The sequence below is a fragment of the Aegilops tauschii genome, chromosome 7 (genome assembly GCF_002575655.3).
Source record: "Aegilops tauschii subsp. strangulata cultivar AL8/78 chromosome 7, Aet v6.0, whole genome shotgun sequence".
Classification (NCBI taxonomy): Eukaryota; Viridiplantae; Streptophyta; class Magnoliopsida; order Poales; family Poaceae; genus Aegilops; species Aegilops tauschii.
The window spans coordinates 75,523,683-75,535,422 of NC_053041.3; the positions used below are offsets into that span (position 1 = coordinate 75,523,683).

The 11,740-nt window shown below is 37.8% G+C and overlaps 1 protein-coding gene across 1 annotated transcript; it reads right to left on the minus strand.

Moving 5' to 3' along the window:
* Window positions 1-1,389: 1,389 nt before the first annotated feature.
* LOC120969821 (uncharacterized) lies at window positions 1,390-6,206 on the minus strand. The gene is made up of 6 exons (XM_045232031.1): window positions 5,777-6,206; window positions 5,513-5,562; window positions 4,720-4,835; window positions 2,599-2,905; window positions 2,328-2,512; window positions 1,390-1,890 (listed from the first exon to the last, which is right to left on the minus strand). The coding sequence occupies exons 3-6, from the start codon at window positions 4,831-4,833 to the stop codon at window positions 1,618-1,620; spliced, it is 879 nt and encodes a 292-aa protein (XP_045087966.1). The 5' UTR covers window positions 4,834-4,835; window positions 5,513-5,562; window positions 5,777-6,206; the 3' UTR covers window positions 1,390-1,617.
* Window positions 6,207-11,740: the final 5,534 nt, after the last annotated feature.

Below are 11,740 nucleotides of genomic sequence, written 5' to 3' on the forward strand. Positions count from 1 at the left end.
TACTCGAGTCATAAGTTAGCTACTGTTTCCATTCAGCACAGCTTCATACAATGACCAAATTACTAGTGCATTCATTAGCAAAGCTTGATACAGTGACCAAAATCAGTACTGAATATCATAATTGAAATGCACAAATTGATACTATGAAAAAACATTGCCTAATTGACTTCCACACCTGTAAAAACGTGAAAAATATGCAGATAGTAACAGTGCAGAGCAAAAATAGGCATGGATCATATATCAGCTGATGCACACAAAACACATGAATTGGACTGAACTAGCCAATCAAACAAAAAAAGCCAAAATTTAATAAACTAGCACATAATATGCACATATTTTGTAAATTCATGACAAAACGGCACTAAATTGACTCCCGTCATACAAAAAACACGGCTCTACACGGGCCAATTAGGGGACTCGAACAACATGTAGTAAAACGGGGCGCTGGGCCGCTCAGAACAACATGATGAAACAATCAAACCCCATCTAAACTATCTAAAACGGCTCAAATCGTCAGTTCCCGCTAGGAATTTGACATACCTCAGCTCAAAAACTTAGGGTTCGCGGAGGGGAGCGCACGAAATTGAATGGCACAGAAGGAACAGAATGGAGGGGAAGGTACCTTGTGACCGCTGCGGATCGACTGGCGGCCCTGTCGGTGTAGGATTGACCGCGAGATCGCGGTAGTACAGGCGGAGCAGCAGCGACCTCGGCGCCGCGAGTGGATGAAACTGTCGAGAAAGGAGGAGGCGGAGAGGAAGAAGACGTACGCGATTAGGAATTTCAAAAACGAATGACGTCACCACTAAATGACGCAGTGTCACGCAGAGAGAAATAGAACACCACCAACTAAACTATGAAGCACGAATCTCAAAGCACTCAAACGAACGGCTTACACTCAAACACAGAGAAAATGTGCAGTGAGCAAAGTTTTGCCCTGGAGAAATCGTTACTCTTTCAGTTTGACATTAAGAAATAAAGCATATACCTGCCATGTTAAACTTAATTTCCAACAAAAAATATGAAATAAAACTAACAGAATAAGTATGAGAATCAACAAATCAAAGCTAAAAGAAAATGAAAGAGTTTAAATAAATGAACATTTGTTTTGATAGATTAAAAAATATCAAACACATCAAAATGATCACTAAAAGAAATTATATGGAACAAAAAAATGTATAAAATATATGAAAAACATCAAAACAAATATAGGGTGTCTGTGAATCAACAATTGATATGATCTATAACAAAAAAGATCAATCAAAAATTGTTGAGCACCCGTGAAAAATAATCAACGCATGGAAAACTCCAAAAAGAAAAAATAGAAAAGAAAAATGTTCAATAGTAATTAAAAAGAGTGAAGTAAAACACACAACCAGAACAACCATATAACATTTCACCATATTTGGCAAAATATAGCACTAATAGGATAATTCAAAAGGGCAGTAGTAGCATAAAACATTCAGTTCACTCCTCCACATAAATATACAATACTAACATAGAACAAGTCCATGAGTTTATAGATAAAATTACATAAACTAAAGTTCATCCTCCAGACTGAACTAAACATCATCCTGCAGACTGCAAAATCTTCCATTGACCTCTACGCTGATCCCTTTACTTTAGCTGCTGGAAAACGGTTGAAACTGAGCGATCACGGCATTCCTTGAAAGTGATGAGAAACACATTGTCTTTAGCATAGCTAGCAGCTGCAAGGAACTGATTGAAGGTCATCCTGGCAATCACCATCCTGCCATCTTTCTTGCCCAGAGAGTATGAAGATGGTGTTATGACATGCAATTCACCCTTGAAAGCTTCGAGACAAACATTAGCACTCATTGGCACATCAATGAAGACCTTCAAGCTGGAGACAACGGCCTTTGGAATTTTCTATGAAAACAATATAGCAAAAGTACAAACAAAAAAACATTTAATACACAGAGATGAATATAGTGAACGAAACACAATAAACAAAATCAAGTGGATTCATTAGAAAGAATAAAATTCAAACTGAGCTTAGTAACCTAGAATAAGTTAAAAATAGCATACATTTTTAAAAAAAGGTAAAAGACTCAAAGAAGTATACATGGAAAACTGCCTCATAACAAATAAGTTGTATGTTAATACTAGCATTCATCATAGAAAAAGAAAATAAATTATAGAAGAGGCTTGGTTTTGATTGCAAAAATTTGTTTACTGGACACCTAAAAAATATAGAATAAAAACTTCCATTTACATTATTCTAACAACTATTTAAACACAAAAAGAGGAGAAATTAAGAGCAACATTCAGAAATAATTAAAAAAAAACAAAAAACAAAGAATTACCATTAAGAACTTCTCAGTATTTGTTGGAGTCAACACATGAACATATGGCATGCATCCCAGAAAAAATGATGTACGGAAGAGAGATGTCACAAACTCCTGATTATCATGATAGTTGAATTGCAGACCCCGAGGCATGACAGCAGAGCAAACAAGCTGATACTTTGCATCAGTCAATTTTTCAAACGCTGCGAAACACAAAAGAGATAAGTCACAGCCTAGTAAAAGTCTAGAGCATTAGAGCAGAAAACAAGACTATGAATCACATACATACCACAATCAGGAGTAGGAAAAATCCTATGGCCACCACGGTAAGTCTCAACTTTCAAATCAAACACTGAGTGGTCCAGAGTGAATACGACACGGTCTCCAGCAGAAAGAGCATAGTCCTGGGTAAGTTCATTCCAAGCTGCACCACAGAACTTAGAGTAACGGCCTCGATGCTTAAAGACAGCAGCATAAGATCTGCTCTCAAAGGTAAGCAGAGCAGGCTCAATCCTCTTGTAACCTGACATCTGGGCGACATTCCTGTGCTCCTGAATGTAAGCAGCTAAGGAAGCCCTTACATTGCATGGGATGTACTGGATTGAACAAACAACAAAGTCAATACAAGAGCAATATACAAACGAAAAGTACAAAAATAAAAATTCAAACTATCCATATAAAGATACAGTGATTAAAGTTACTAGAATTAGATAATTTGCACCCTCATACTAAAATACAGTGGATTAAATTCAGACTATAAATTTCCTGATACTAAAATAGGCAAAAGAACAAACCAAAAAAAATCAAAAAAGGTACAATTAGAGAATTTGCACCCTCATCAAGGGAAAAAAAATGCATCCTATACGCATCAGGAAAGATTATAGAAAAAACCTCGTCATAAATTAATTACAAAAAGAAAAAGGAAGTTGCATACTCACAAATCTAAACTTGCGCACACATTAGAACAGCAAAATAAAATAAAATATATACTAACATTAAATGATCAACTACTCAGTGCAAAAAGCACTTGAGTATCCCCCTTGTTCTAAAAATCACTGTGTACATTGGATACACACAAAAAATGTAAAACTTCCATGCAATATACAATAGCAAAAAGATTCAGTCATTTTGGCACTGGGTTTCACTTTAAAAAGTGTGTATTCATCAATATCAACCGAGAAATCTTATCCTTTAATATACCAAAGGTTACAACATTCAAGATAGTAGGAATGTACACACTAGCCAAACAGGAAGTTTATAGAAAACTCATCACATATAGAACTAAAAAAGAAATAAATCTTGCATACTCATAATTCTAAACTTGCGCACACATTAATGTAGCAAAAAAATACTAGAATTGAAATGGTCTCATTCAACTACTTACTGAAAAAAAGGCACTAGAAAAATCCCCCTAATTTAAAAGTCACTTGATAAATTGCATACGCCTATATATAAAACTTGCACACAATCCTGTCACTTGATAAAAAGAAAAAGGAAGTTGCATACTCACAAATCTAAACTTGCACACGCATTAGAACAGCAAAATAAATAATAAATATCCATTGTAATCCATATCCATAGTAACATACAAGGTGTCCTGGTCTAACATTTATTTTATCCACGGCTATTAAGACAGTGAGTTTTACTTAAATATCAACTGGAAAAAAAATCTTATCCTAGAATATATATTCATTGCACATTCATTGTACAAAACTTGCATACTCATATAGAACTAAAAGAAAATAATCTTGCATACTCATAATTCTAAACTAGCACACACATTAGGGCAGCAAAAAAAATACTAGCATTGAAATGGTCTCATTCAACTACTTACTGCAGAAAAATCCCCCTAGTGTAAAAAGCCACTTGATAAAATTGCATACACATAATTATAAAACTTGCACGCATTTCACAACAGCAAAAATATCCATAGTAACATACAAGCTATCCTGGTCTAAAAATTGTTTTATCCACAGCTATTAAGACATTGAGTTTTACTTAAAAAAGGTTTGTATTCATCAATATCAAACTGAGAAAAAAAATATTATCCTTGAATATATCAACTTCAACAAAGCACATGATCAACCTATATATATTCATTGCATATTCAATATACAAAAAACATAAAAAATACCTCATCGTAAGGTTCAACGCTGATGATACTACGAAGGCACACACTACGGAACAGGAAGTCTATATAAACCTCATCATAAAAAGAACTAAAAATAAAATTTGCATACTCATAAATCTAAACTTGCACACAAATTAGACCACCACAAAAAAAATACTACCATTGATGATATCATGAAGTACTTACTGCAAAGCACTCTTATACGCAAGCATGCACACATACTATTAGGAAAAGACAATTAAAGGGTTCCTACAAAAGAAAACATGAAATACAGCTCACCATCCTCCTGAAGCAATTCTCATCAAGGACGACATCAAAAGCTTCAGGGACTCCATGATCTCCAGCAAATGGAACACAGGGGGCACCCGGACAACGACAAAGAGGGCAAACCATAACTGCAAAAAAACAAGTAAATTTGTCAACAGCAAACCGTACACATGGAGCATCCTGTCTCTACTCTATCAAAACAAATTACATCACACAGAAAAAGAAAGATAATCCACAAGATATACATTGTTAATTACTCAAAAAACCTCCATTAAATCTACAGAACAATTACAAATTACATGCATGTGCACATGTATAACTGAAACTTCCAGAAATTCCTCAACAAGAAAATAACATACACACAAACTACGAACATGCTAATACATCAGTTCATGACACCATCCTGCTACTGCATGGACTCAAGACAATATGGATTTCATAAGACCATCATGCATTCATCAATGATTTCATAAGACCATCATGGATTCATCAACCCATGCTGCTACTAGAAAACAAATCAATAACTGCATCACAAAAAATAATCACAAAACCTAAAAAATAACAAGATAACATATAATCTACATGGGTTCAGGTCTGGACATAGATTGTGCATCACAAATAACAAAACATATACGAAAAATATTGCATCTTTAAGAGATATACAAGACAAACTAAAGTACACACTTCAAAACCCTAATAATCCTAAACCTCAATCCAATCCCTAAAAACAAAATCATTGCACCCCTACGAAACCTAAACATACTTCATGCATTACAACTAAAAACAATAAAGATGAAATCAATACCTGCAAACTTTCAGATGCACAAGCAGACTATCCGTTGAACAACCAGAGACCTACAAAGAAACAGAGACAAAACAAAGAGAAAACCTAATCAGAAAGCAGATCTAGCAGTAAAACAACAAAATCAAATCTAATTAGAAAGCATGCAGCACAAAGGACCGGATCTACCAAGAAACTTCAAGAACCCTAACTCCACGGATCAACCTGAGAGCACGATAAGCAATAATAAAACTAAAGCAGAGATGCTCAAGAAGACAAAACAAATACCTGATGGGATGCACCAAAACCAAATCCTTAAGCAGCAGCAAACCCCACCGATTGGAAAGACCTGAAAACACCAGAGAAAACCACAAAATCTTCTGGTGAGCATCCTTGGGTAGAGGCAAAGAGAAACAGAGAAAGGAAACTAATGAATGGCTCGAGGCAAAGAGGGCAACCCACGAACCCTAGCTCGGGACGGGAAGAGCAGAAGACAGCTAGTGAGGAAGAGAGGGGAGGGGAAGTGACTGACAAGACTCGAGGGGGGAGAGGATAAGCCGAGAAAAACGCCGACCGTCCGCGTTCCACCGATAATGGGCCGGGCTGCTAACGGGCGCCCCGCGCCGCCCGAGCCAGGCCGCAGCACGAGATCGACTGACCCAAAACACTGGTCAGTCGACGCTAGCTGGCCCATTGAACCGCAGACCGCAATCAAAAAAAGAATAAACAGAACGCATCTCAAAGCAACATCCAATGGACCAGAAATCGACCGACGCAAATGTTAAAACTCAGCTGACTGAAAGGTAGCTATCGGGCCGAGATTTTCCACGTAATCAGGGGCTGTAAATATACTCTACTAATCATGATTTTTTTTAACAGATTCACCCACGTAGTCATATCACCTTCCTATTCTCATGCATACTTCATAGACGTTATCAAGTCGTTCCCGGAAACGTAGCCAACCACTGCATGCATCCGGAAGCGGTCAAAATTTGAGCAACCAATCCGATACCAGCGGCAGGCCGACACCGCGGGCTGACCAAGCAACAAATCAAAAAGAAAATGCTACGTACACACAAGGAGTGTACCGGCCTGTGTAAGTACCCAGATTTACCAATTGCATGACCTCAATTTCGCAGGGATTTCACAAATTACTTCAAAAAAAAAGGAGAAAACTCAGACCCTTCGGCGCTTTAGTGCTTTGTTCTGCTGGCGTGATATTTTGTTTCGCTCCAGCTGACCAAACAAGTATCTATGTAAAGATATGTTTTGTACTATCTGTCCTTAAAGAACATGTGATTTTTTTGCTTTATTTCTGCTCAGCTGCTTATGTGCCTTCTCTTCCTCGACCTTCCATACCAATTAAATACATCGGTTAACGCTAGAACAAAAGAAAAAATGTGCTTTCACTTGCACCACTGAAATATCTGATGAACAGGAAGGGATTTGTGTATGTATCTTTGCTGAAAATCCGTTCTCCTCCCTGTGTGTATATATATCCCTTGGATATGGTTGGCCGCATTTGCTTGCTGGTGCATGCATTCACTGGTGCGGCATGGATTTCGGGGATGTGTCATTGCGTGCATGAATATCCGATGGTATGTGACTACGTGCATGGCAGTCAGTTCTATTTTTTTTTTCCTTTTTGCATGTGTGCACCGTGTCGGCTGTTGCTCGAGAGATTTTTCTCTAGCTTTTTTTTAGTGTGGAAGGTATAACTAAATGCATATCAAGGATAGATACACCATAGTGGGGCCTTTTTATCAGTTGTCAATGGTGAAGTAATGTATGTTTATTATACAAATCAATATTCCATGGAGATAATTCCCATCGAATTCAATCCAGTTATACATGGATGGTATTAGCCTGGATAGAGATTGACTGTAGGAAGTTATTTTCTAATATTACGTATCATCGATTATGTGCCAGCAACTTCATTGCGCCTTGAACATGTACTCCAAATATTTCAAATATTTTTGGGTTAATCATTTTCAAATATTCAAAAGTCTAGCGGCAGTGCATCATAAAATTTTATAGTGACACGGTTATACAGCATCATCATGCTCAATTAGTAAAATTTGACCAAATTTATGGTGTTGAAGAAGTACTGGACTTTGACTAAATTAAATATGTGATATAGTCTTATCAGTTACTATTTCACTTCTTCCGTAAAATTGGCCAACCTTCATTTTCATCATCATCCATCATTGGCATAGACCATCCATGTAGCCTATCCATATTTCCAATTAGAGAAACATGACTTCACATGAGTTGACACATGCAACAACAAAAAAATATACATCACTGGTTCATGAAGGCAGGAAATAGGTAATCAAACAACAAAAAGGATCAACACATAAGCCTTTCTTCACGACACACAAATCTCAATGAAACACACCAATAATGCATGGTGTGCACCGTGAAGTCACAAAGAGAAGCCTTTTCACCACAAGAGAAGGCAAACACCAATCAATGGCAGCTCAACATGGCCCATTAGCAGATAGTCGTCCATCAAAATGAGTTAACAAGACAGAATAAGATCTCGCCAAAGATATGCAATAATTTGTCTGACGTCACACACTATTACATATCTATCTTCAACATACACAAACTGAAGATCCAATAATATCATACATCAGAGTTAACCAACCGCAAGATCACTTGCAACAATCTGCAATAGCTCTATGCCACTTCATCACAGGAACCAGTCCCACAGGAGACCGCACTAGATTGATATAAACTACAAATGAATGTAATGTGTTTAGTAGTCCTATTAAGAAAGTGGTGAGGTGTATTTCCTACTTTGTAAGACGTACGTAGCACTCATGCTAATAATAAATGCATCCACTCCAATTTGCATTTATGCATGGATTGCCTTTTTTGTAATTACAAACTTATGCATGTAGAGTTTGTATTCCAACTTTAAATTCATCAGACGAAAGAAAGGCAACATATATCTACATGACGTATCAACATGCGTGGCAATTGCGTGTAAAGAGGCACTATCACTAGCATCAGATCTTGGCATGCAGCATCTTCACGTTGCATCAAATCAATTGAAGGGGGTTGCGAACCTATTCATGAATAAATCAGTTGTGCTTACGGGTGCATTATAAAGAAGATCAAACAGATGGAGGAATCATTTAGTTCATGTTCATTTGTACAGGAACTTCGACCTTCGAACTATGAAGCTCATATGTTGGCTAGGTTAGGCATTTCGCTTGCTCATGGGAGACACATTTGGTTAGGCAATCCCCATGATTCAACTGTAATACCTGTAAATGTTGCCTAATCCTGCCGGGGGCTACACAAGGATGATCTTATCTAGCAAGAAATCATCTGCGCTTCTTCTATCTCGCTGTAGCAATGTCATCGCATAATATTCGTTTTGTAATCCGGACCGTGCGCAGTTTCAATAAATAGATTTTATCGGATATGCATCAGCGTATGTTCTCCTGTTTAGTAGCATGTATCATACATGATGGCAATAGATGAACTTCCTTTCATCATGCATCCTATGTTGGAATATTTATGCATGTATCAACATCTATTTCCATTTCATATATTTTTTATGTGATCCTATAAGCACAACCCTAAGAGTACTTACCATAAATAAACATCACACCTCATATAGATTTGCTGTATCGACGAGCGCGGCGTGATGCCGCGCGGGCTATGCTAGTAAGAGATTACTATACGTGGTGTTTTCTCTTGTTGAGGCAGCAGCAGTAAACACACACCATCAAGAATCTCTCCTAAATGTTTCCATTTGATGTGTATGACCAATACTCATTTACCAGCTCGCGAAAGAGAGATCCTTCAGTTTCCATGAGCTTCGCGGGTTTTGTAGCTCATTAGTGTGATTTTAGTTCAAATTTCAATTGTTATACTATTTATGTATCAAAATATAAGACGTTTTTGCAGTTCAAAGGCAACTATAGAAACGTGGAGTAGAAACTTACAATAATAGCACATTGCCCATGCGTTTCAAAGAACAAACAATTGTTAGCAGTCTATTGTCAAAAACAAACCATTGTTGGTGGTATATTGTGAAAAAATAAACAATTATTGGTTGGCTGCTATATTTCTTCAAGTCTCAGGCACCTTTCAAATTTTGATCAGATAGTTGTTGTCCTCCGTCAGCATCACTCGTGTATAAGTACAAACTAAATGCTACAACTAAATGTTGCTACAGTTTGTGTACTTCCAATATACCACAATTTTAGGCTATTGATGTGCTTCCAGGCAATTGAGAATTTGTTTATAATAACACACTGATTTTTTAATTTTTTTCGAAAAGGGGGGACTCCCCGGCCTCTGCATCAGAACGATGCATACAACCAACTTATTAAATAAGCAAATAGATTCAACAAGGTCTTAAAGTCTCAAACGAAAATAAAGGAAAGCTCACAAAGAGCCAAAGGGCCAACTGATAGTGATAATAACACACTGATAGTGATAACTCTATAATAAGAATAATAAAACATTGATAGCCCTGTTCAATGGAAACAGGCATCTGAGATCAACGTCAAGCTTTCCTTCTCCAATGCGGTGAGATCGTATCAAATTTCTCCACTAGATTCTCCCTAATTTGTTTTCTTCCACACATGCATGCACGGTTGACGAAGAGCGACTTAATTCGAAAAGCATCACCTCAGTCTGAATGGAGTCAACAGAACCATATCCCAAAGAAAAAGAGGAAAAGGAAAAAAAAAACAGAACCATCCATATGATCTCAAAATTTCTGGTAGGGCTAGAGGGCAAAATAATTTCCCGAAATTACTGAAAGATGGCACCATATTTTCTTCAGACCTCAAATGGATAAATCCCTCTGAGGTATATGTCACGAGATTACTATATATGGTGTTTTCTCTTGTCAAGGAACCAGCAATAAACACACACCAACAAAAATCTCTCCTAAATGTTTCCGTTTGATGTGTATGCCCAGTACTCATTGACCAGCTCGCGGACGAGAGATCCTTCAGTTTCCATGAGCTGCCTTTGGCCCATGCTCCAGCTCGACCCGTCTTCAGCAACTGTATGGCAAGATCTTGATAATTACAATGAAGAGCAAAAGCTCTAATCTGCACCATTGGTCTGTCTCAAGAAATGTAAACTTGTTAGGGGGGTGTACCGAAGCACAGCATGCAAGCTTTAATGCTTGGGATTTGTTTTTGTTTTTTTTCTGAAAGCAAGGAACCGCCCCTAATCACCCATGTTGAAGGACAAACGATTTCGATTGAGCAGAGGAAGTGCACATCGCTCAAGTACTACCTTTGGCAATTGTTACGCTGCACCTCGTACCGTTCTCGTATCGGTTTGCAAATTCGGTGAAGCAAAATGCGCTCTTTGTATTGGTTTACTCTAATATCTCGAAAATCAAGAGTCTGCATTATGGACTGTTCCACCCAACAAAGAACCTCCATATATGGACTGTGTGGTGGTGGAAAAACTGCCGCTTGCACATATTGATTCCCCTGCTACCAAAAGAGCTCATCAGGTCATCATATTGCCATGATCATTTGCATTACTATGGCATGGTAGATCATCATGCTTTTGTGTTCCGCAAAGATGCAGTTTTCACTGCCGGAATCGCCCCTTCACCTCTGTCAAAAAAGAAAACACTAAGCTCTCAAATCAGAGTCTGAGAGCTCCCTCCATGGCAAGAACTGCATGATAAAACACGAAAAATGTCGGTCCAGATCTCCCATATCCGAATCACAGTTATGCACCCTGTATCCACACCATGCACGCACCATCCCGATTAAGAAGACAGCACATCAACCACTGCTCGCAATATAAACGAACCTGGGCTGAAAGCTGGCCTTGAGATCTGGATTTGGTTTTGCTCTCAAGCTGATTATGTTAAGGGGTAAGTATATTTTTCGTCCTCGAACTCTTTTCGAAAGTTGAGAAATCGTCCCTCAACTCTAAAACCATCAAAAGTCAGTCCCTCAACTATTTAAACCGAATACTTTTCGTCACTTAACTATTTAAACCGGATACTTTTTGTTCCTCATAACGCTTAAGGTGGTTTTATAACGCTTAAGGTGGTTTTACTGTGACGTGGACCCTGTTTTGACTGAAACTGGCCACCATGGACTGGTTTTGACTGCCACATCAATTAAGTGTTTGTGCATGAGTATGTGTGTGCGCGTGTGTACAAGTGAGAACAAGAGAAAAGGAAAGTGTTTGCACTGAATATAGCTTAACAAAATCTGAATATAACTCAAAATAGTTTGGACATTTCAG

Excerpts from the sequence above, each read along its gene's own strand:
- LOC120969821 (XM_045232031.1), bottom strand. The coding sequence starts at position 4,833 with ATGGTTTGCCCTCTTTGTCGTTGTCCGGGTGCCCCCTGTGTTCCATTT. Across the intron at positions 2,906-4,719 it reads AGAATTGCTTCAGGAGGATG|TACATCCCATGCAATGTAAG; the intron begins GTGAGCTGTATT and ends TGTTCAATCCAG. Across the intron at positions 1,891-2,327 it reads ATACTGAGAAGTTCTTAATG|AAAATTCCAAAGGCCGTTGT; the intron begins GTAATTCTTTGT and ends TTGTTTTCATAG.